Source organism: Mustela lutreola, chromosome 8 (genome assembly GCF_030435805.1).
Source record: "Mustela lutreola isolate mMusLut2 chromosome 8, mMusLut2.pri, whole genome shotgun sequence".
Lineage (NCBI taxonomy): Eukaryota > Metazoa > Chordata > Mammalia > Carnivora > Mustelidae > Mustela > Mustela lutreola.
In genome coordinates this window covers 42,869,797-42,894,147 of record NC_081297.1, presented here as the reverse complement: position 1 = coordinate 42,894,147, position 24,351 = coordinate 42,869,797, and the positions used below count along the sequence as shown (strand labels likewise).

Genomic DNA, 24,351 nt, shown 5'->3' with positions numbered 1-24,351 from the left:
GAGGCCAGAAGAGAGAATAAGTGATATAAAAGACCAAATGACGAGAATAAAGAAGCTGAGAAAAAGAGAGATAAACAACTACTGGGCCATGAGGGGAGAATTTGAGAGATAAGTGATACTATAAACCGAAACTATATTAGAATAATTGGGATCCCAGAAGAAAAAGAAAGAAAGGGGAAGAAGGTATATTGCAGCAAATTATAGCAGAGAACTTCCCTAATTTGGGGAAGAAAACAGGCATCAAAATCTAGGAAGGCAAAGAGAACTTCCCTCAAAATCAACAAACATAGGTCCACACCCCATCATCTAATAGTAAAACTTACAAGTCTCAGAGATAAACAGAAAATTCTGAAAGCAGCTCAGGACAAGAGGTCTGTAACCTACAATGGTAGAAATATTAGATTGGCAGCAGATCAATCCACAGAGACCTGGAGGGCCAGAAAAGACTGGCCTTATATATTCAGAGTATTAAATGAGAAAAAATATGCAGCCAAGAATACTATATCCAGCTTGGCCCTCACTGAAAATAGAAGGAGAGATAAAAAGCTTCCAGGACAAACAAAAAATTAAGTATTTGCAAACACCAAACCAGCCCTACAGGGAATATTGAAAGGGGTCCTCTAAGCAAAGAGAGAGCCTAAAAGTAACATAGACCAGAAAGGAACAGAGACAATATACAGTAACAGTCACCTTACAGGCAATACAATGGCACTAAACTCTTATTTTTAAATAGTTACCCTGAATGTAAATGGGCTAAATGCCCCAATCAAAAGACACAGGGTATCAGAGTGGATAAAAAACCAAAACCCATCGATATGCTGTCTACAAGAAACTCATTTTAGAACCAAAAACACCTCCAGATTTAAAGTGAGGGGGTGGAAAAGAATTTACCATGCTAATGGACATCAAAAGAAAGCTGGGATGACAATCCTTATATCAGACAACTAGATTTTAAGCCAAAGACTATAATAAGAGATGAGGAAGGACACTATATCATACTTAAAGGGTCTGTCCAATAAGAAGATCTAACAATTTTAAATATCTATGCCCCTAACATGGGAGCGCCAACTATATAAACCAATTAATTACAAAAAATCAAAGAAAAACATTGACAATAATACAATAATAGAGGGGACTTTAACAGCCCCTCACTGAAATGGACAGATTGTCTAAGCATAAGATCAACAAGGAAATAAAGGTTTTAAATGACACACTGGACCAGATGGACATCACAGATATATTCAGAACATTCCATCCCAAAGCAAAAGAATACAAATTCTTCTCTAATGCAATGGAGCATTCTCCAGAATAGATCACATTCTGGGTCACAAATCAGGTCTCAACTGGTACCAAAAGATTGATATCATTCCCTGAATATTTTCAGACCATAATACTTTGAAACTAGAATGCAACCACAAGAGGAAAGTTGGAAAGAACTCAAATATATAGAGACTAAAGACCATCTTTGGGTCAATCAGGAAATTAAAGAAAAACTTTAAAAAATCATGGAAACAAATGAAAATGAAAGCACAACTGTTCAAAATCTTTGGGATGCACCAAAGGCAGTCCTGAGAGGAAAGTATATAGCACAACATGCCTTTCTCAAGAAATAAGACAGGTCTCAAATACACAACCTAACCCTATACCAAAAGGAGATGGAGAAAGAACAGCAAATAAAGCCTAAATCCAGCAGAAGATGAGAAATAATAAAGATCAGAGCAGAAATCAATGAAATAGAAACCCAAAGAACAGTAGAACAAATCAACAAAACTAGGAGCTTGTTCTTTGAAAGAATTAATAAGATTGATACTCCTCTGGCCAGACTTACCAAAAGGAAAAGAGAAAGAACAAAATTAATACAATCATGAATGAAAGAGGAGAGATTACAACCAACACCAAAGAAATATAATTGTAAGAACATATTATGAGCAATTATACATGAGCAAATTTGACAGTCTGGAAGAAATGGATTCCTGGAGATGTATAATCTACCAAAATTGATCCAGGAAGAAATAGAAAACCTGAAACAGACCCATAACCAGTAAAGAGATTGAAGCAGTCATCAAAAATCTCCCAAAAAACAAGAGCCCAGGGCCAGAAAGCTTCCCAAACATTTAAAGAAGAATTAGTACCTATTCTTCTGAAACTGTTCCAAAAAACAGAAATGGAAGGAAAACTTATAAACTCATTTTATGAGGCCAGCATTACCTTGATCCCAAAACCAGACAAAGACCCCATCAAAAAGGAGGATTACAGACCAATATCCCTGATGAACATGGATGCAAAAATTCCACCAATAGAATCCAACAGTACATTAAAAGGATTATTCACCATGACCAAGTGGGATTTATTCCTGGGCTACAAGTTTGGTTCAACATCTGCAAATCAATCGATGTGATATAACCCATTAATAAAAGAAAGAACAAGAACCATATGATACTCTCAATAGATGCTGAAAAAGCATTTGACAAAGTACAGCATCCTTTCTTGATCAAAACTCTTCACAGGGTAGGGATAGAGGGTACATACCTCAATATCATAAGAGCCATCTATGAAAAACCCATAGCTAATATAATTCTCAATGGGGAAAAACTGAGAGCTTTTCTCCTAAGGTCAGCAACATGGCAGGACTGTCCATTATCACCACTGCTATTCAACATAGTACTAGAAGTTCTAGCCTCAGTAATCAGACAACAAAAAGAAATAAAAGGCATCTGAATTGGCAAAGAAGAATTCAAACTCTTACTCTTTGCTGATGATATGATACTTTATGTGGAAAACCCAAAAGACTCTACTCCAAAACTGCTAGAACTCATACAGGAATTCAGAAAATTGTCAGGATATAAAATCAATGCACAGAAATCGGTTGTATTTCTATACACCAACAACACCAATAAGACAGAAGAAAGAGAAATTAAAGAGTCAATCCCATTTACAATTGCACCCCAAACCGTAAGATACCTGGGAATAAATCTACCCAAAGAGATAAGGAATCTATACTTACTCATGAAAGAAATTGAAGAAGATACAAAGACATGGAAAAACGTTTCATGCCCTTGGATCCTTGGATTGGAAGAACAAATATTGTGAAAATGTCTATGCTACCTAGAGCAATGTAAACATTTAAAGCAATCTCTATCAAAATACCATCAACTTTTTTCAAAGAAATGAAACAAATAATCCTAAAATTTATATGGAATTAGAAAAGACAACAAATAGCCAGAGGAAGGTTGAAAAAGAAAACCAAAGTTAGCAGCATCACAATTTCATACTTCAAGCTCTATTACAAAGCTGTAATCATCAAGACAGTATAGTACTGGCAGAAAAACAGACATGTAGACCAATGGAACAGAATAGAGAGCCCAGAAATGGACCCTCAACTCTATTGTCAACTAATCTTCTTCAGAGCAGGAGAGAATGTCCAATGGAAAAAAGACAGTCTCTTCAACAAATGGTGTTGGGAGCATAAAATAGCCATATGCACAAGAATGAAACTGGACCATTTCCTTACACCACACACAAAAATAGACTCAAAATGGTTGAAAGACCTCAATGTGAGACAGGAATCCATCAAAATCCTTGAAGACAGCACAGGCAGCAACCTTTTTGACCTTAGCCGCAGCAACTTTTTCCTAGAAACATCACCAAAGGCAAAGGAAGCAAGGCCAAAAATGAACTATTGGGACTTCATCAAGATCAAAAGCTTTTGCACAGCAAAGGAAATAGTGAACAAAACCAAAAGACAACCAATATAATGGGAGAAAATATTCGCAAATGACATATCAGTTAAAGGGCTAGTATCCAAAATCTATAAAGAACTTATCAAACTCAACACCAAAGAACAAAAAGTCCAAACAAGAAATGGGCAAAGGACCTGAACAGACATTTCTGCAAAGAAACATCTGAATGGCCAACAGACACATGAAAAAGTGTTCCACATTACTCGGCATCAGGGAAATACAAATCAAAACCACAGTGAGTTACGACCTCACATCAGTCAGAATGGCTAAAATTAATCAGTCAGGAAACGACAGGTATTGGCGAGGATGTGGAGAAAGGGGAACCCTCCTACAATACTTTTTTGCCTAGGTCTCCTTAGGCAAGGCAACAAAAGCAAAAATTAAACTAAAAAAAAAAAAATTGCAGTAAAGGAATCTGTCAACAAAGTAAAAGGCAACCTACTGAATGGAAGAAAATATTTGCAAATGATACATACAAGAACTAGTTGATACTAAAAATATATTTTAAAAAGTCATACAACTCACAACAAAAAAGCAAACAACTTGATTAAAAATGGACAGAGGGGGCACCTGGGTGGCTCAGTGGGTTGGACCTCTGCCTTCAGCTCAGCTCATGGTCTCAGGGACCTGGGATCGAGCCCCATGTCAGGCTCTCTGCTCAGTGGGGAGCCTGCTTCCCCATCCCTCTCTCTCTACCTGCCTCTCTGCTACTTGTGATCTCTGTCTGTCAAATAAATAAATAAAATCTTTTAAAAAAATGTGCATAGAATTCGGATAGACCTTTTTCTAAAGAAGATGTGGAGATGGTCATCCAACATATGAAAAGATGCTCAGTGTCACTCATCATCAGGGAAATGCAAATCAAGCCATGGTGAGATACCACCTCACACCTGTCAGAATGGCTATTATCAAAAAGACAAGAAATAACAAGTGCTGCCAAGAATGAGGAAAAAAGGAGCCCTTGTGCACTCTTGATGGAAACGTAAATTGTGCAGGCCTTACCAAAAACAGTATGGAGGATACTGAAAAAATTAAATAAAACTGCCACACAATCCAGCAATTCCACTTCTGGATATTTGTTTCAGGAAAATAAAATCACTCATATGAAAAGATAAATGCAGCCCTATGTTTCCTGTAGTACTAACATACTAGCAAAACATGGAAGCGACATAAGTGTTCATTGAAAAGTGAATGGAAAAAGAAGATGTGAGATATCTGTATCTATATCTGTATCTATATCTATATCTATACACACACAGTAGAATGTGTTGTTGCTCAGCCATAAAAAACAACAACAACAACAACAACGAAATCTTGCCATTTACAATAACATGGATGGAGCTAGAAAGTATTAGGCTAAGTGAATAAGTCAGACAAAAACAAAAACCATATGTGTGGAATCTAATAAGTAAATGAGCAGATAAAACAAAACCGAAACAGACTCAAAGATTCGGAGAACAAACTGGTGGTTGACAGAGGTGAGGGGTTGGGAAATGGGCAAAGGAGGTGAAGAGGATTAAGAGATAAACACTTCGTTATAACATAAATAAGTCACAGGGATGTAATGTACAACATAGGGTATATAGTCAATAACACTGTAATAATTGTTCAGTCACAGAGGTTAATGAGCTCTTGAGGTGAACATTTTGTAATGTATAAAAAAATTGAAGCACTATGTTATATGCCTGAAACTAATATAATAGGTATATCAATTATCATTCCAATTTAAAATTTAGGGTAATAAATTTTATGTTATATGTATTTTACTATAATTTTAAAAATTTAGAAACCATTCCTAATGAGAGACAGCAAAAGTGGAGCTTCTAGGTCTAGAGTCTCATTAAAAACGTTTACTTTAGGGGCACCTAGGTGGCTCAGTGGGTTAAAGCCTCTGCCTTCGACTCAGGTCATGATCCCAGGGTCCTGGGATCGAGCCCCACATTGGGCTCTCTGCTCAGCAGGGAGCCTGCCTCCCCCCACCCCCACATCTGCCTCTCTGCCTACTTATGATCTCTATCAAATAAATAAATAAAAATCTTTTAAAAAGCACAAAAACTTTTACTTTAGTAACAAAGAAAGGCTAAAAGTTAAAGCTAAGTGTACAATTTAATAAGTTGGAAAGAAGAACAGCAGATAGATCCAAGGAAAGGGAGAAGAGGAGCTAAGGGGGTGCCTGGGTGGCTCAGTGGGTTAAGCCTCTGCCTTTGGCTCAGGTCATGGTCTCAGGGTGCTGAGATCAAGCCCCACATCGGGCTCTCTGCTCAGCATGGATTTCTCCTCCCCACTCTTTCCACCTGCTTCCCCCTCTCCGCCTGCTTCTCTGCCTACTTAAGATCTCTCTCTCTCTCTCTCACTCTCTCTGTCAAATAAATAAATTAAGTAATTAATCTTTAAAAAGAAAAAAGAAGAAGAAGAAGAGCTAAGGTCAGAACTGAAACAGGTGACATGGAGAACACAGAAGCCATAGAGAGTAGTCCATGAAGACAAAAGATGATTCCTGAGACAGACTAACAAAACAGAAAACCCAGTGGTGCAATGATTAAAAAAAAAAAAAAAGAGTAATACTATGAATAAGAACAGGAAATAATTATAGATACAGCAGAGAGTAAAAAGATAATAGAATAATAGCTTCCTAAAAATAGTTTTGAAAACTCAGACAAGATAGATGGAATCTTAGAAAAGGTATATTACCAAATTAAGAAGGAATAGAAAGCTTTATTAGGCCCATAAGCATAAATTCCTTGAAGTGGTAATTTAAAATCTTCCCATAAAGAAAACATCAGGTTTATATTTTTTTAAAAAGGATTTTATTTATTTATTTGACAGAACGAGACACAGTGACAGAGGACACAAGCAAAGCAAGGGGAGTAAGGGTGGGGGAAGCAGGCTTCCCACTGAGCAGGGAGCCCAAGTGGAATTTGATCCCAGAACCCTAGGATCATGACCTGAGCCAAAGGCAGACACTTAACTAACTGAACCACCCAGACACCCCAAGCCTATATGGTTTTATAGATGAATCCTTACAAGCTTTCAAGGAAAACTAACTTATTTAAAGACTTCCAAAAACCAGAAAAAAGGGAATATTTCCCAGTTTATTCTATGAAGCTAGTATAATTTTGAAAACCAGACAAAGACAGTACTAGAAAAAGAAATTACAAGACCATTTTACTCAAAAAGTCCTGAACAAGATGTTAGTAAACTAGGGGCACCTGGGTGGCTCAGTGGGTTAAGCCTCTGCCTTCAGCTCAGATAATGAACTCAGGGTCCTGGAATCGAGCCTCGCATCAGGGGGTTCTCTGCTCAACAGGGAGCCTCCTCCTCTCTCTGTGCCTGCCTCTCTGCCTACTTGTGATCTCTGTCTGTCAAATAAATAAATAAAATCTTTAAAAAAAATACTAGTAAACTAAATCCAATAACGCATAAAAGACTAACTTGCTAGGGGCGCCTGGGTGGCTCAGTGGTTTGGGCTGCTGCCTTCGGCTCGGGTCATGATCTCAGGGTCCTGGGATCGAGCCCCGCATTGGGCTCTCTGCTCCGCAGGAAGCCTGCTTCCCTCTCTCTCTCTCTCTCTCTCTGCCTGCCTCTCTGCCTACTTGTGATCTCTGTCTGTCAAATAAATAAATTAATTTAAAAAAAAAAAAAGACTAACTTGCTATGATCAAGTTAGGTTTTCAGAAAACCGTAAAGACAGATTAACATTAGGAAAGGGAACAGACAGAAGACATAGTAGCCATTTCACAGAAGAAGAAAAGCATACAACAAATGACATAGGAAGAAAGAGATGCTCAACTTCTAAGCGATGGAAGAAACAGTGTCAGACCACAGTGAAATACCATTTTGTACTAAAGTGTTATTAACAAAAATGGTTAACATTTCACAATACCCCGTGTTTGAGAAAATGTGCATCAACAGAACCTTTTATTCATGGCTGGTCAGATTATAACTGGTGCAAGCATTTAAAAACAATTTTGTACTCTCTTGTCATGGCCGAACAGTCCTGTACCTTAGGACCTAACAATTCCATCCCTAGGTACATGCTCAAGAGCAGCTCTTATAATGTGTCTGGGGACACATGCATAAGATATGTTCATAGCAACCCTGTTCTTAAAAGTAAACAAAACAAAACAAAAAAAACCAAAAAAACAAAACAAAAATAAGAAATAAAAAACAAACAAAAAACCAGAAGAAAAAAAAACTGCAAACAATCCAGACAGGATCAGGAGGATGAATGAACTGATCTATTGGCCCTCAAGAATATGATACAGGAACAAAAATGACAAAGTACAGATATATGTGACAACCCAGATGAATGTTGCTAGTATAATACTGAATAAAAAAGTACGCTCTGAAAGTCTATACATAAAACCAGTTTAGTAAATTTCAAAAATGAGCTAAACAAAACAATGCATTTTTGAGGAGATGTGTGTGTGTGTGTGTGTGTAAATATGAGATAAGACTAAATAACTAAGCAGACGGCCAAAAAATTCAAATAGATGTTAAGTTCAAAGTGCAGGATAGCTGTTACCTGGTCATTGGGAGGGTGGGATTGCGGGAAAGTTGGGGGGCCAAGGGCAGATCAGAGGAGGAGCATATTAAGTAGAGAGAGGTTTGGTAACATTCTAGTTTTTGCATCCATCATGTATATACAAGCATCTCTTTTAAACAAATTAAAAATAAGATAAATAGAAATAGGCACAGTATATCATGGTCAAGGATTTATGGTCAACCCAATACAGTCCACCTGAGGGCTGACATGTATCTATAAATGTGGATGTGGATGTGAGAAATTGCCCCCTTCTTTGCAGACTATAACTGGACAGTGTTATTTGCACACAAGTTGATGTCTCTGGAAGCCCTGGTGTGGCAGAAATACTTGTGGAAATTCTACCCTGAAGAAGGGCCCATGGACATGTGAATTGACTTCAAGCACTTGAAGGGCTGTTACATGGAAGGGGGAAGAGCTTGCTCATCGAGGCTCAGGAGAGCAGAAAAGAACCAGCGACTGGTTGTGGATTCAGGCAGAGAGATAAGGGCAGGCTAACAACAGGAACCCTGTCGGCTCTAAGATCCCCATGTAGTCCTGCAGAGGAACTGGCTTTTCCAGCCTGGGAACACTAAAAATCCTTTAGGACTTTTCTGTTTTCCTGTCTCAGAAATGCAGGGCAGCTACAAGACTTTCCAGATAGTGTGCTAAAAATATAAAAATGGGTTGGAGTAAAATGCAAATGTTGTGGTAGATATTTCTGTTTCTTATTTTTATTGATGAACAAGGGAACTTTCTCCATGCAGTCCATTTAGTTAGCCATTAATCACACAGTAACCTGTGAAAATTTTTACATTGCCATTGAGCACTTCAAGCGAATACGCTCCACGTCTCCAATTAGGATGTAAACTTCTTAGGATCAAGACTTGCTTTATCTTATTTTTGAATTTTCCACAGTGCTTTTTATGGGACAAGGATTTAATGTGGGCATTTTGGGTCTGGTTACCATGGTGATTGATGGTGTCATTGATTCATTGATTGATTCATTTATTAATAACTATCTATCATAAATGTGCTTATCATGTTATAAAGGGTGTCAAAGTGTGGTTTAGAGATGCTTTTGGATGGGGTGGGAGTTCATTCACTGGGGGCCTGAGTGCCAAGGTCTGTCTCCAATGCTCTATTGCCTTATTCCAAGAAAAGCCGAAAAGGCCACAGAAATGCCTTCTCATGGCCCTACCTGGATAGATTCTGAAGAATCCAGTGGAGCTGCCAAAATATTGCCAGGTCAGTGTTGGGTCTCTCCGGAAGTTCTCCACAAAAACAGGGTTCAAGGCTTCAGACATGTAGACTCCATTTAAAATGTCTGGGTCTAAAGGATGAGATTACAGAAGGAGCTACAGGGAAACTAAGTCACAAGCAACAGTGACCGGTTCTTCATCCACTGAACACACACACACACACACAGGCTACAGTGATGCTGTTCACAGCTGCCTGTTACCTCACACTCAGAAAGCCACACTCACACCCTCCAATCCAGCAACACTGAGCTTTCTCCCAGTCCAGACTGGTGCAGAATCCCTTCTTCTTGTTCTCCTCAGTGTAAGAGGTTGGAGACTCAGTTTATACCCTTCATGGCTTCTCGGGAAAATGGAGGCATAGCGTTAAAACTCACAGTATAAGCTGTTCAGGGAGAGTGTCAGGTGGGGGTGGGGAGTTACCTTTGTTGTACACGTTGGTGGGCAGCTGCACATTGCTGATGGAGGTGTTCACCATCAGGTTGCTGAAGTGTGTATTGGACTCGAGGATAAACTCAGCCCCCAGTTCCACGTAATCGCCGTTCTCGTCCCTCTCGTTGATCAGGACAGAGTTGTAATAGTCAAACTAGGAGCAGACAAGTGTGAGCAGGACAGACAGTGTGGACACAAGAGAGAGAGAAAAACAAATGGCACAGGTCAGAGGACTCAGACATGGGAGACAGGGTCAGACAGACTGACAGCGTCTATACCAGCAACAGCCGTGAACAACTCCGACAATGATCTGTATCACACATACAGACAATACATAGCCAGATACTGGAGTGCATGGTTGATTCACTTGGTTTTTGTTGTAAATGGTCTAGATTATTGCTTCAGTTTCCCACTCTGTAGAGCGTGATCTGAGCCAGAGACAAGCAACCAGAGATCTAAGGTGAGGTAAAGAGACAGAAGCAGCATCATGGGCACCACAATTTTTTTTTTTTTCCTGTGTGGGGAGCTCCTAGAGACTTGGAACAGTGGGTTCTAGGAGGTTCTCTCTTTAAGAAACAGCCTGTGGCCCCAGTGCCCCTCTGAGGAGTCATCAGTGTGATCTCTGGCTCTAACATGCAGTGTTGGGGGGGGGTCCACTTGGATGACCACACTTAGAGCCATAATCAGAGCCTCTTCCCCACTCCCCGCACACCACCTGGTTCAGATCTTGAACAGCCCTCTCAGGACACTCTACGTCCCACCCCATGCCACAACACCGCTGACGGCAAGGGACACAGATCCCGCTGTGTCCCTCCCTCGCTCAAACCCTTCAACATGTGCCATTCTGAGCTTAAGTGAGGCCAAATTCCTATCTGTCCACAGTCACTTTCCACTTCACCATCCCCTGGATACACAGAGCTGACTATTCACAATTTCCACAATCTTGTGTTTTCCAATTTCGGTGTCTTTTCTTTTCCTTCAGCTTCTCCATGCCTGTTCTGCTCAAATCCCCCGCAGCCTGAGGCTGGCCTGAAAGCCACCCTGCCTGCTGAAGCACCCCTTCCCTTCTGTATTCTTGTAACTCTGTTTACCAACTCTCATGGGCTGGTTACATGCCATATGCTAGAGTAATTTGGTCTATGAGCTTCTTGACTTTTTAATCTTTGCAGAGGCTAACCCACTGTGGTTGGGCAATACGTGTTTATGGAACGGGTGGACTGCTGCTCTGTGCCCTGCCCCCCCAGGTCTTGATAGCTATCTCTCCTACCCGATCCATAAATCTCTTCTTAAAGACCACAGAACATTTCAGAATTAAACTACTACTGTAGGTTCATACAAATCCTATGCACATCAAAAGACAGTGTGGGACCTCCCTTCCCCCACCCCTCCATATCTTGTACTCAGGTGACCCTGGCCTTGGTTGTGGTTCGGCCATTAGTCATACTCTCCCAGCAGCAGCTCTGGGAGCAGGCAGACTCACCACCAGAGACTCATTGAATTCATGGTTCAGGTCAGCCTCCTCAGCAGCCTCTACTAGATTCTGCAGGATGGGAACACAAAAGGGAGAATGAATGGACAAAACAAGTCCAGAAGGTTTTCAGTAATTTCTCCTGCTAAGAATTTACCCAAGGGAACTGAAAAGAGGTACTCAAACACTAACTTGCGCATAATTGTTTATAGCAGCTCTACTCACAATGGCCAAAACCTAATGCATATTACTCAATGAAAGCAGCCAGTCTGAAAAGGCTACGTCCTGCTCCAACTACATGACATTCTGGAAAAAGCAAAACTACAGAAAAAGGAAAAAGATCAGTAGTAGCCAGAGGTTTTTGGGGAGGGAGGGACGAATAGGCAGAAAACAGAGGACTTTTTAGGGCAGTGAAACTACTCTGCATGATCTATAATGTTGGATGCATGTGTCAAAACCCATAGAATGTACCACACCAAGAGTGAGCCCTCATGTAAACCTGGACTTTGGTTGATAATCATGTGATAATATAGGTTCATCAATTGTAACAAATGTATCACTCTGGTGGGAATTGCTGATAGCTGGGGAGACTGTGTATTTGTGGGGGCAGGGGTATATGGAAACTTTACTTTCTTCCAAAACAAAGTCTAGGGGTGTTTGCTGGCTCAGTCAGTTAAGTGTCTGCCTTTGGCCCAGATCATGATCCCAGAGTCCTGGGATCGAGCCTCATATCAGTCTCTCTGCTCCAAGGGGAGTCTACTTCTCCATCTGGCAATCCACCCCCCATGCTTGCACACATGCTCTCTCTCTTCTCTGAAATAAATAAAATATTTAAAAAAATAAAATTAAAGTCTATTAAAATGTGTGTGTATGTACATATATTCACATATGTATCTATTCTACACACATACATACAAATATGCATAGTCAGTAGTCAAAAGATAGAAACAATCCAAATATTCATCAATTGATGAACATCCCCCAAAATGGGGGATACCCATAAATAAAAAAATTTTTAACCATAAAAATAAATGGAGTTCTGGTACATGTTAAGACATGATGAACCTTAAAAACATGAAGTGAAAGACTCCAGATATAAAAAGGTTATATATTGTATAACTCCACCTTTGTGAAATATCCAGAATGGAAAATCTATGGACAGAAAGCAGATTAATGGTTACAAGAAATCAGAGGGGTAAGGAAATTGGAGTGACTGCTTAATGGGTTCAGGGTTTCTGTTTGGGAGTGATGAAAAGTTCTGGAACTAGATAGTGAAGATAGTTGCATGGAGTGTATCTAATGCCACTGAACTGTACACTTTAAAAATGGTTAAAATTGTAACTTAAATATTTATTTTATTTTATTTTATCTTATTTTTAGAGAGAGAGCATATGAGAGTATGAGCAAGGGAGGAGGAACAAAGAGAGAGGGAGAGAGATCTCAACCAGGCTCCATGGCCAGCACAGAGCCCAAAGCCAGGCTTTATCTCATCACCCTGAGATCATCATCTCAGCCTAAACCAAGAGTTGGATGCTTAACTGACGGAGCCATCCAGGTTACCAACTGGTAACTTTTGTATAATGTGTATTTACCACAACTTAAAAAAAAAAAAAGAAAGAAAGAAAGAAAAGAAAAAGGAAAGGATGCCAGCATTATAGAGCATCATGGGAAGTAAGGAAATTAAAGGAGACACAGATAATAGGAAGATCTTTTTTCATGGATTGGAAGAATTCATATTCTTTTAAAAATTAATATTGTTAAAATGACAGCACTACCACTGGTCACAGCAACTTCTTTCATGACACGTCTCCAAAGGTAAAGGAAACAAAAACAAAAATGAACTTTTGGGATTTCATCAAAATAAAAACTTCTGCACAGCAAAGGAAACAGTCAACAAAACTAACAGGCAACCCTTAGATAGGGAAAAGATATTTGCAAGTGACATTATAGATAAGGGGTTGTTATTCAAGATCTATAAAGAACTTCTCAAACTCAACACCCAAAAAAGAAATAATCAAGTCAAAACATGGGCAGAAGACATGAACAGACACTTCTCCAAAGAAGACATATAAATGCTAACAAACACATGAAAAAATATTTAACATCATTTCCCATCAGGGAAATTCAAATAAAAATCACATTGAGATATGATCTTACACCAGTTAGGATGGCAAAACTTAACAAGGCAGGAAATAACAAATGTTGGTGAGATTGTGGAGAAAGGGGAACCCTCTTATACTGTTGATAGGAATGCAAGTTAGTACAACCACTTCAGAAAACAGGAGGGAGTTTCCTCAAAAAGTTAAAAATAGACTCACCCTGCAATGCAGCAATTGCATTACTGGGTATTTACCCCAAAGATACAGATGTAGTGAAAAGAAGGGGCACATACACCCCAATGTTCATAACAGTAAAGTCCACAATAGCCAAACTATGGAAGGAGCTGAGATACCCTTCAACAGATGAATGGATAAAGAAGACATGGTCCATATATACAATAGAATATTACTCAGTCAACAGAAAAGATAAATACCCAACATTTGCATCGACATGGCTGGAACCGGAAGGCATTATGCAAAGTGAAGTAAGTCAAGCAGAGAAAGACAATTAGCATATGGTTTCACTCATATGTGGAATATAAGGAATAACTCAGAGGACATTAGGGGAAGGAAGATAAAACTGAAGGAGAGGGAATCAGAGGGGGGAGATAAACCGTGAGAGACTATGTACTCTGGGAATCAAACTGAGGGTTTCAGAGGGGTAGGGGTGGGGGATGGGGTAGCGGGTGATGGGTATTAAGGAGGGTATGTGTTGTGATGAGCACTGGGTGTTACATGCAAATAATGAAACATGGAACATTACATCAAAAACTAATGATGTATTGACTGACTGACATAACAAAATAAATAAAAGAGGAATAATAATAATACCAAAAAAAAAAGTCCAACTACACAAAGTGATCTATAAACTCAATACAATCCCTATCAAAATTCCAAGGTCATTCTTTACAGAAATAGAAAAACTATTGTAAAATTTATATGGAACCACAGATGGCCTTGAGTAGCCAGAACAATCTTGGACAAGAAGAACAAAGCTAATTTCACATCACACTTTCCTGATTTCAAAATATATTACAAAGCTACAATAATCAAAGCAGTTGGTATTGGCACAAAAACAGACATATAGACAAATAAAATAGAATGGAGCCCCGAAAGAAATCCATACATTTTACAATTAACTGATCTTTAAAGTGCTAAGTGCACACAATGGCAAAAAAAAAAAAAAAAAAAAAAAAAAAGTCTCTTAAATAAATGGTATGAGGAAAACTAAATATTTACATGTAGAAGAATTAAATTGGGCCTTTATTACCACCAGATATGAAAATCAACTCAAAATAAACAATGAATCTTGGAACACTGAAAAAATAAAATTAAATTAAAAAAAATAAATAAAACATAAAAAAAGAAAAGACAATCAACTCAAAATAAATGAAAGACCTAAATGTAAGACCTGAAATTATAAAATTACTAGAAAAAAGCATAAAGAAAAAGCTTCTTGACACTGGTCAAGAAGTTTTGTTCTCCACAGAGAACAAAAGCAAAAATAGAAATGAGATTGCATCACCCATTTCTGTATTGCTTTCGTTGTCTGCATCAAACCAGAAATCTTCTGCACACCAAAGGAAACAATCAACAGAGTGAACATACAGTTGGGAAAATTGGAGACCTACATACAGAAGAAGAAAGTTGGACCTCTTTCTTACACTGTCCAGGAAAATAAACTCAAAATGGATCAAAGACCTAAATGTGAGACCTGAAACTACAAAATTCCTAGAAGAAAACACAAGGAGTAATTTCTCTGACACTGACCATAGAAACATTTTTCTAGATTTGTCTCTTCTGGCAAGGTAAACAAAAGTGAAAATAAACTTTTGGGACTATAGCAAAATGAAAGGCTTTTGCACACGAAAGAAACCAACCAAACAAAAGGCAACCTACTGAATGAGAGAAGGTATCTGCAAATGATATATCTGATAAGCAGTTAATATTCAAAATATACAAAGAATTCATACAATGCAACAAGGGAAAAAAAACCCAGAATAATCCAATTAAAATGGGCAGAAGAACTGAATAGACATTTTTCTTTTCTTTTCTTTTTAAAAAAGATTTTATTTATTTGACAGAGAGACACACAGCAAGAAAGGGAACATAAGCAGGGGGAGTGGGAAAGGGAGAATCAGGTTTCCTGCTGAGCAGGGAGCTTGATGCAGGGCCCATCCCTGGACCCAGGCATCATGACCTGAGCTGAAGGCAGACTCTTAATGACTGAACAACCCAGGCACCCCTGACTAGACATTTTTCTAAAGAAGACATCCAGATGGTCAACAGACACATTAGAAGATGCTCAACATCACTTATTATCAGGGAAGTGCAGACTAAAACCTCAATGAGATATCTCTTTACACCTCTGAGAATGGCTAAACTCAAAAACACAAGAAATAACAAGTGTTGGTGAAGATATGAAGAAAAAAGAACCCTCGTGCACTGCTGGTGGGAATGCAAACTGGTACAACCACCATGGAAAATAATTTGGAGATTCTCAAAAAATTAAAAATAGAAGTACTGGATTATCCAGTAATTCCACTACTGGTGTTTACACAAAGAAAATAAAAACACTAATTCAAAAAGATATATGCCTCCCTATGTTTATTGTAACATTACTTACAATAGCCAAGATATAGAAACAACTCATTTGCTCATTGATAGATGAATGGAAAAAGATGTGGTGCATACATATTCTATTACATAGTAATATTAATAGTATTAATAGTAATATTCTATTTATTACTTCATTATATTCTTTTTATATTATTATATTTATTATATTCCTTTTTATATATTTTTTTCCTTTTTATATTTATTATATTCTTTTTTATATTATTATATTTTATTTTATATATATGTTATATATACATGTTGTTGCAAATGGCAAGATTTAATTTTTTATTATGATTGAGTAATATTCTATTTATAAAATAGATTCTATTTATGCAATTCTATTTATAAAAATAGAATATTATTCTATTTATAAAATAGAATATTATTCTATTTATAAAATAGAATATTACTATTCTATTTATTTATAAATTTAATTATAAATTTATTAGTGTATAAATATATTTAATTATAAGTCTATATAATTTAATTATATAGATTATATATAGATTTATATAGAATTATATAGATTTAAAATATAATTAAATTATATAATTATATAGTTATATAATTTAATTATGTATCTATATAATTTATAAAATCTATTTAATTATAAATTCTATTTATAAAATAGAATATTACTCAATCATAATAAAAAATGAAATCTTACCATTTGCAACAACATGTATGGACTTAGGAGTTGTAATTCCAAGTGAAATAAGTCAGAGAAAGACACATACCATATAAGTCCAGTCATATGTGGAATTTTGGAAACAAAACAAAGGAAAAAGAGACCAACCAAAAAACAGACTCTTAAATATAGAGAACAATCTGGTGGTCACCAGAGGGAAGGTGTGTAGGGGATGGACAACTATTATTAGAAAGATGTAAGATAACAAGTGAGGGTGTGGAGAAAAAGGAACCCTTGCCTTGTCAATGGGAATGTAAATTGGTACCCCACATGGAAAAGAGTATGAAGGTTCCCCCAAAACTTAAAACAGAACTACCCTATAATCCAGCAGTCCCACTTCTGGTTATATAGCCAAAGGGAATGAAATCAGAATCTTGAAAAGATATCTATGCTCTCATTTTCACTGAAGCATTATTCACAGGGCAAAGATAATTTTAGTGCTGCTTTGCAGGAAATTTCCCGATGGATGCCATGTAGAAGGGCCTGTGACTGAGGCCCCCATGGAACCCCCAGGCAGGAGTGGGGCCTGGTACTTGGAGACTGGCCAAGCAAACACTCTTTTCTTTTGGTTGGTTTCCTCAGTGGGAGCCATGGGAAAGACAGTGGAACTGGAGCCCCAGAGAGCCCAGAGCCCTTGTCTCTGGGAGTGCAGCAGAATTACTTTTGTTCTAGCATAAGGACCAGTACCCAAAGGGGTGCCCAATGTCTGTGCCCAGAGAGGGGTTTCAAACAGCACCGTAGACAGAAGGAGGCAGACTGCCCGTGTTGGTTGTTTGTGAGATCAGTGTCCTCCCACCATAGTCCAGGGTGGGCTCTCCAGTCCCCAAGTTATCATCTCTGATGCTACAATCCCGCTCTCCTAAGCTGTGGAAAAGAGGCTGCAAATTGTAACTTGTGGGAAAGAAGGCCCCAGAGACTCTGATGCTGATGCTTCCCAGAAAGTGGGTTCTGATGGGGAGGTGGGGAGCCAGGCAGGCCCACTGTGCAGACTGCAGTCTGCTCTCTCCCCAACCCCTGACCTTGCCTCCCCTGCATGATCTACCATCCTAGCTCTGTCATTTTCCTGGTTCCCCCAAGGGAGTCCTTTTTGGGATAAGACTGGTCTTGGATGGTCAGATTTCTGGCTGGGTGGAGCAGGAACCATGTCTCTCCACTTAGCCAGGTCCCCAAAGATTTTGGGGCATGTCCTTCCTGCTCAGTGGATGTGCAATGTGGGAATCACCTGAACACGAGGCCCAGCACTGTAAGTACCTCTGGGATCTGGGTGGCCCTCAGAGAATGTGGGTGCCATGAAGGGTGGGCTGATATGCAGAAGAGGAGAGCATGGATAGAGGAGAAAAGGGAAAGGAGATGAAGGAGCTTGCTTTTTGAGCTCTCCATCCAGCTGTATTCCCTTCCACCCATTGGCCACCCATCCATCCACCTATTCATTCATCAGTTAGTGACCCCTAAAACTTTACTCTATACCTGCTCTGTGCCTGTCTCTGAATATGAGGTTGTGATGCAGAACCCCTCTTGACACTGTAAGTTGATCCTATTGTATTGGACAAAATTCCCTCAGGCAGAGTTCAAATTCCAGCCCCCACCTCTCTTCTCTTGATTCCCAACATTTTCTCCTTTACAAATGATCTTTTGGCTCGTGAGGCTACAAAGCAGACACTCATAAGGTAGGAAGAAGATGGTGTGGGAAAGAGGATAAAGGGAGCACAACATTGAGGGTCATTTTGGTGTCATGGGGGTTGGGCCAGAACCCCTCCACAAATCATAGAACCGAGAGTACCTTGACAGCCTCCACTTTCCTGCGGAGCATGGCCTCCATATCCTCTGAGAACTTCCTCACCAGCTCTAAGCCGTCCACCTCTGAGATACTCAGACTGGGTTCCACATCCTTGTATTTCTGTGTGGGGGAAGTGGGAGAGATGCGCACCTGTAGCCTTGTACATGATTACGTGCAGCCTCCATCCTCTCAACTAAGCATTCACACTTGTGGAGTCTTGTTGACTCAAGGAGAGGTAAGGACAGGCTCTCGCCTTCTGGTATAATTGCCCCCACTACCATTAATAGTTGCCTCTTATCAAAGTTCTCTCTGTTCTAGGAACTTTGGACATTAAATCTGTGGTTAATAACCTTAAAAGGGAGTAGACTGAGGCTCAGAGAGGTCAACAAACTTGACCAAGGTCACACAGCCCTTGAATGGAGGACCTGGGATGGCCCAGGTCTCCCAGATTTCCATCTTTATGGAGTCATGATGCCTCCCTGGTGCTGCTCACAGGGATTATGAGCAGCTCATTTTTCCCTGATGCCCCAGGTATCAGTGTGGCCCTGCTCCCAACAGTGTGAACTATAATTCTACTGCCTGAGCAGAGCTCAGCAGGAGTTACAAGGGTTCATGCTGCCGGAGTTGCTGGAGAATCTAGGAGAGTTAAGAGAGCTGGATTCAAGTCTACACTTTGGGCTCGCAGGAGATAATCTCTCACCTAGTGTGTGTGTCACTAAAGTCTAATGACCCCATTTGGCAACCTTGTGACCATGTGATCTCACGTGAGTTACTCCGTCTCCTCAACTACAAGATGCGACATTGGACGGCTTTAGAGCACGCTCTAGAATGCTTTTACCCCAAATGGCCACGTCATTATTGCTGCATCTGCCTCACCTGGGGTTGGAGGGCACAAATGAGAAAATCAAACGACCTGGTGCTTCGCTGGGTGGAAACTCCACGTGAGCGGAAGTGGGTCTGAGCTGTCATTGCTACAGCGGCCTGTAGGGGGCGTGGGAGAGGTAGGTGCCCGCCCTGGCTCCGCCCACTCCCTTCAGCCCCGCCCAGCGGCCCGAGGAAGGGCTGCAGTGTGGCCGCGCTCTGGCATAAAAACCTGAGATTTGCTCTTAACAACATTTAGGAAATGGCAAAGATCGTACTCACTTTATGAAGCTGTGGTGAGAATTAAATCTTGAGTATAAAGCTCTTAGCAAATGGTAATAATAGAGAATGGCAGACTATTATTAAAACCGGTCTGGGAGTTATAAATATCAGAGAGAATGGGGTTGTTTATAATCCAGTAAGAGGAGAGACTCGGTTTCAATCTGCAATAAAGTAATTAATAAATAAAGGCAAGGAGAAGCTGCTGCATCGTCCTGTCACTCAAGGCCCTCTTCCTGCCGGGGAGCTAGGCGTGGGCTAGACCTCAGCTATGGCCCCATGTGGGTGCCCTCCAGCACCCCTGCATGGCTAGAGGTCCCGAGAATTGGAGGTCAGGGAAGCTCTCCCCGCAGAGGGCCGCAGGCCCACTCATCTACTTCTCCAGCCCAAGCAGCCCCTGCAGGCACTCACCCTTGTCTCCTTCCTCCCTGTGCCAGCTCACAGGTGTAAAGGCAGGATCCCACTCTGTCTACACCTGCTCCCTCTCCCTTTTATTCTTTACAGAACTGTCCAGGTAAATCTCTGGCCCATCCAATTCTATCCTGGCATCAGCGTCTGGAGGATCTGAACTGACCCTCTGCTCTTGGCCACTGACTTGCTCTGTGACTTGGGCAAATCATTCCTTCCCTGGGCCTCAGTTTCCCCATCTGAGAACGAGGAGAATGGATTAGATGTTCTCCAAGACCACTTAAAGCATGGATGTTCAGGGATTAGAGGACTCTGCTTCTCCACCAGGAGGAAGTCCCTGGCTGACTGCCCTCTGACCACCCTTTGAGCTCCCCGGGAGGGGGTTACTGACCTTTTGCAGCAAGAGAGAGCCTGAGTACTTGGTCACGGTGTTATACAGGTCCTGCCCGAAGGTGTCTGCCCACAGCTTCACTCTGCCAGGTGACGGGAGTGCGTGTGTATTCACATATGCACACACAGACACACGTGCGACACACACACACATGCACATAGAAAACAACAGTGTGCACACACAGACACCCACTGACACACACTCAGAGACACACATAATACATAGAGTTTCATATATATATACCTGGGTGGGCATACATACTGACCTATACCCAGAAACACACACAAAGAGCTACCCTTCCTCCTGGTTGGGGCAGGAAACCAAGAGGACCCTTTGGGGGCTCCACAGCTGCCCTGAGGGGGCAGGGAGGACCAGCTGGGAAGCACATTCTGACCCTAAGCCCCCAAGAGTTCTTCTCTGTGAGTGGAGAAGGGGAAGAGGCTGTGGATGGGTCCAGGCCTGGACGGGGATGACCCTGAGGATGGAAACGGGAGCTGTTTGGCACCACTAAAGATTCTCAGTGGGCCATGCTTTCCAGGGTTCCCTGTTCCAGGTCACTACTGGTCACCGAATCCTCTATTAAAACTGCAGAGGGGGACATGAGGCTGCGGCAGAGGAAGACGCTCTGAGCTGCTTCTGTGCAGGTGACAGCAGGCCAGGCAGGGGGGTGTGAGGAGGCCACCCCACATCCGGGGTGCAGGCAGCCTCGTGGAGAAGCCCTGACCTCCCATCCGTCCCTGGAAACGCACCAAGGTCCTGCCCCCTGGGAAGGCTGGGGGTGTCCTGCAATGAGTACACAGGACCTCATCTGAGCGTCTCCGGATGGAGCCAAATGGGTTTGTCCACACGGTCCTATCAAGGGTGCCTTCATGCTGTCATTCAGCCAATAATTATTGAGGTCCTACTATGTGCCACCCCATCATACACAGTGCTGGGACCTCATTGTAGTCCTCACCTTTGTAACACCCTCAGTGAGGAGGGATACCCCTCCACATACAGATAGTGTGATGCATGCATGAAGGTGAAGGGGTACCAACAAAGCTTGGAGAGGAGTAGTGGTGGTGCCAAAAGGCTTCTTGGGACAAACGGGATCTAAGGTCAGTGTTAGAAGTTCAGGAGAGTTTACCCTGCCAAAGAGATTCGGAAGAGATTTCTACATAAACAGTAGAGAAGAGCTTGAGGAGTCAAAAATGACTCTAGGTTTCCAGCCTGGGTGGTCAAGTTGATGTTGTTGGATTAAATTCAGAATATCAGGAAGATCGGGGTGGAGGACAAGTTGGGGAGGGTGGAAGGTGATGAATGTTCCGCCTCCTGGTCCCTACTGCTGATCAGATGCGAGGCTGGCTCTGCTCTGGTGGCCTATCATGCCGGACTCGGGTATGGACTGAGCAAATGGCCCCCTGCAATCTAGAATGTTCCGGGATATGTAGAATGTGGAATTCCTCCCTGTTGCAGGGATGCTGTGTGCCATAGGTCAGGTTGTGCACTGCACAACTCCAGAAGGCACTGATTGTATTATATCTTGAAAGACACACACTTGAATTTAAAACGTCATATGATCTTCAGGAAGAGCTGTCCATAGCCAATGCGTATGTCAGTCTAAGAGTCAGGGGCAGGGCTGAGAGAGTCATTAGCATATGGGTGAGTTGAGATTCTGAAGGCAGAGGGACTCATTCAAGGAGAGTGTGAGCATGAGAAGACCTGTGAGTGGTGACAAACCCTGGGGTATACTGACAATCTCAGGGGCAGGCAGATGGAAAGGATTGCTTGAGGAGAACAGAAGTTTCATTCAGTTGCCCAAGGAGACCCAGGAGAGCTCATTGTTATGGACGTTGAGGTATCAAGAGTCAAGGAGAAGGAAGTTCAGTGAGAGGAGGCCAGGGATGTCTAGTGGTTTGGGCAGGGAGGAAATCTTTAGGGATATTGGTGGCAACAGATTTGGAAGGGCAGTAGGAGCCTGGCAAGGGGTGAGGGTGAGGGTCAAGTGGGAAGGAAGAGCATGATTTGAGGGAGATGTGGTGCCATTGAGGTGCACAAGACTGAGAAGGGGATTCAGCAGGGGAAATAGGGCTGGTGCCAGGGGCCTGGCAGAGGTCTGGATCCAAGGGAGAGGGCAGGTACAGACACAGGTACCTTTAAAGGCAAGTAATCTTGGCCAGCTCTCGAGGTTGCTATGTACACGGTCCAGGCTATGGTTCTCCACAACCAAGACCTGGATTCCAGCTACCTTACTCAACACTCAGCCCATTCCCAGAGTTTTTCCTTCTACTATCAGTTGCTGTGTGTTCTGGAGATGGAAAATTACTCTCAACCTCTTCCTCAGCAACAGATCCTCATATAGCCCAGCAGTGGGGAAAGCGCAGGTCAAGTGGACTTGAGTTTAAATTCAGGCACTTCCATTTACTGCCCACATGAACGTGGGGAGGTCCCCTAACCTCTCTGAGCTCGTGTCCTCAACTGCACAGCACTGTGCCAGGCTCAGAAACAGTAGAGGCTCTACTACCCAACGTCAACAGTGCCGTTGCTATGCACCCCTGACAAAGGCGTGCTTTGTTCGGCCTCCCGGTCCCCACTCCTGTTCAGATGCGAGGCTGGCGGCTGGCTCTGGTGGCTATTATGCTGGACTCGGGTATGGACTCAGCAAGTGGTCCCCTGCCATCTAGAATGCTCTGGTCCCCACGTATCTCGGCCATTTCTTTAATAGGACCGCCAGAGCAAGGAAGAGCAACTAAGCTTTATACTAAAGTGTAACTGACTGATAACAGAGTCTTTCCTGGAGCTGGTCTGACTGACAGGATGCAGAAGGAGGCCTGGAAGGAGGCAGGAAGGGAAGGTGAAGACGACAGAAGTCCAGTCTTGCTCAGTGCCTGGTTGCATGATCTGTTTTGTCGGTTTAGAACCGCTTTACTCTCTCAGAGTGTTGAAACACAAATTTCCTCACAAATCCTTAGGGAGCTGCGATGTTCGCTTTGAGCCAGCAAAGCCCCCATTCCCAGTGGACTCATCGCAGTGATTATCCACGAAGGGTCATCCCTCTGGCCTGCAGGTGCTCCAGCCACTGTCCTGTTTCCCATCCGGAGGTGTGAGGGCCCTCATGATCACTTCTGCCTGAAACCGGCAGGTGTCCCTGGAGTGGCAGGTGCCGCTCCAGAATGGGAATCAGGTGGGAAGAGAGGAGGGGAAGAGATGGTGGGCAGTGCAAGCCCCCAGGGGAGTGTCCCAAGGGAGGCCAGAGGTCCAGGCTAGGAGGGTGGGCAGAGGATTGACTCTCCAGGAGGAAGGAAGGGAGGACAAGGCCAGAGGATTCTATGGGGTGGGGGCGGAACTTGATGCTTACGTTTCCAGAGGAATCTTGGCCTGCCCGTGTGTGGGGGGCAGGGAGGTGCTGGAGAGCAGCAGGCTCAGCATGATCGTGGTCTTCCGTAGAGAGGCTGGCGCCACTGGCCATGGGCAGCAGGGCCTCCGATGGTGGGGGGCGTTGGTGTCTGGGTGGAACCTGGGCAGTCCTGGCATGGTGTCCCTGCAGAGCTCGGGGTGAAAGGAGGGAGAGAGGAGAGCGGCCTCCAACTGCCAGCTCTGTCCACCTGTCACCCAGATACTTGGGACGTCCCCAGGCCTTCTGCCTTCCGAGTCCCGGCAAGCCTGAGGTCACCCCGCTTTCAGTCTGGTCTTGCTACAGTGTTTTGGCAGGGGCAAGGACTTCTTTCTGCCCTGCAGAGAATGGTGCACAGAGGAGCTGCCTGGCCTGACCAGCAGGCTCCAGGAGGGGCTGATGGTCTGGGGAGGGGGGGGTGGTTATGACAAAATG

The 24,351-nt window shown here is 42.2% G+C and overlaps 1 protein-coding gene across 1 annotated transcript in view; it reads right to left on the bottom strand.

Annotated features, from left to right (window-relative positions):
• Positions 1-24,056, bottom strand: part of CACNA2D4 (calcium voltage-gated channel auxiliary subunit alpha2delta 4) — a 112,466-nt gene extending 88,410 nt beyond the window's left edge. The window contains exons 1-6 of the mRNA XM_059187456.1: positions 23,881-24,056; positions 20,544-20,625; positions 18,608-18,724; positions 11,434-11,493; positions 9,945-10,107; positions 9,464-9,595 (exon numbers count right to left, since the gene is read on the bottom strand). Of these exons, the coding sequence (XP_059043439.1) occupies positions 9,464-9,595; positions 9,945-10,107; positions 11,434-11,493; positions 18,608-18,724; positions 20,544-20,625; positions 23,881-24,056 (730 nt within the window). The remainder of the gene's footprint in view (positions 1-9,463; positions 9,596-9,944; positions 10,108-11,433; positions 11,494-18,607; positions 18,725-20,543; positions 20,626-23,880) is intronic.
• Between the last annotated feature and the right edge of the window lie 295 nt (positions 24,057-24,351).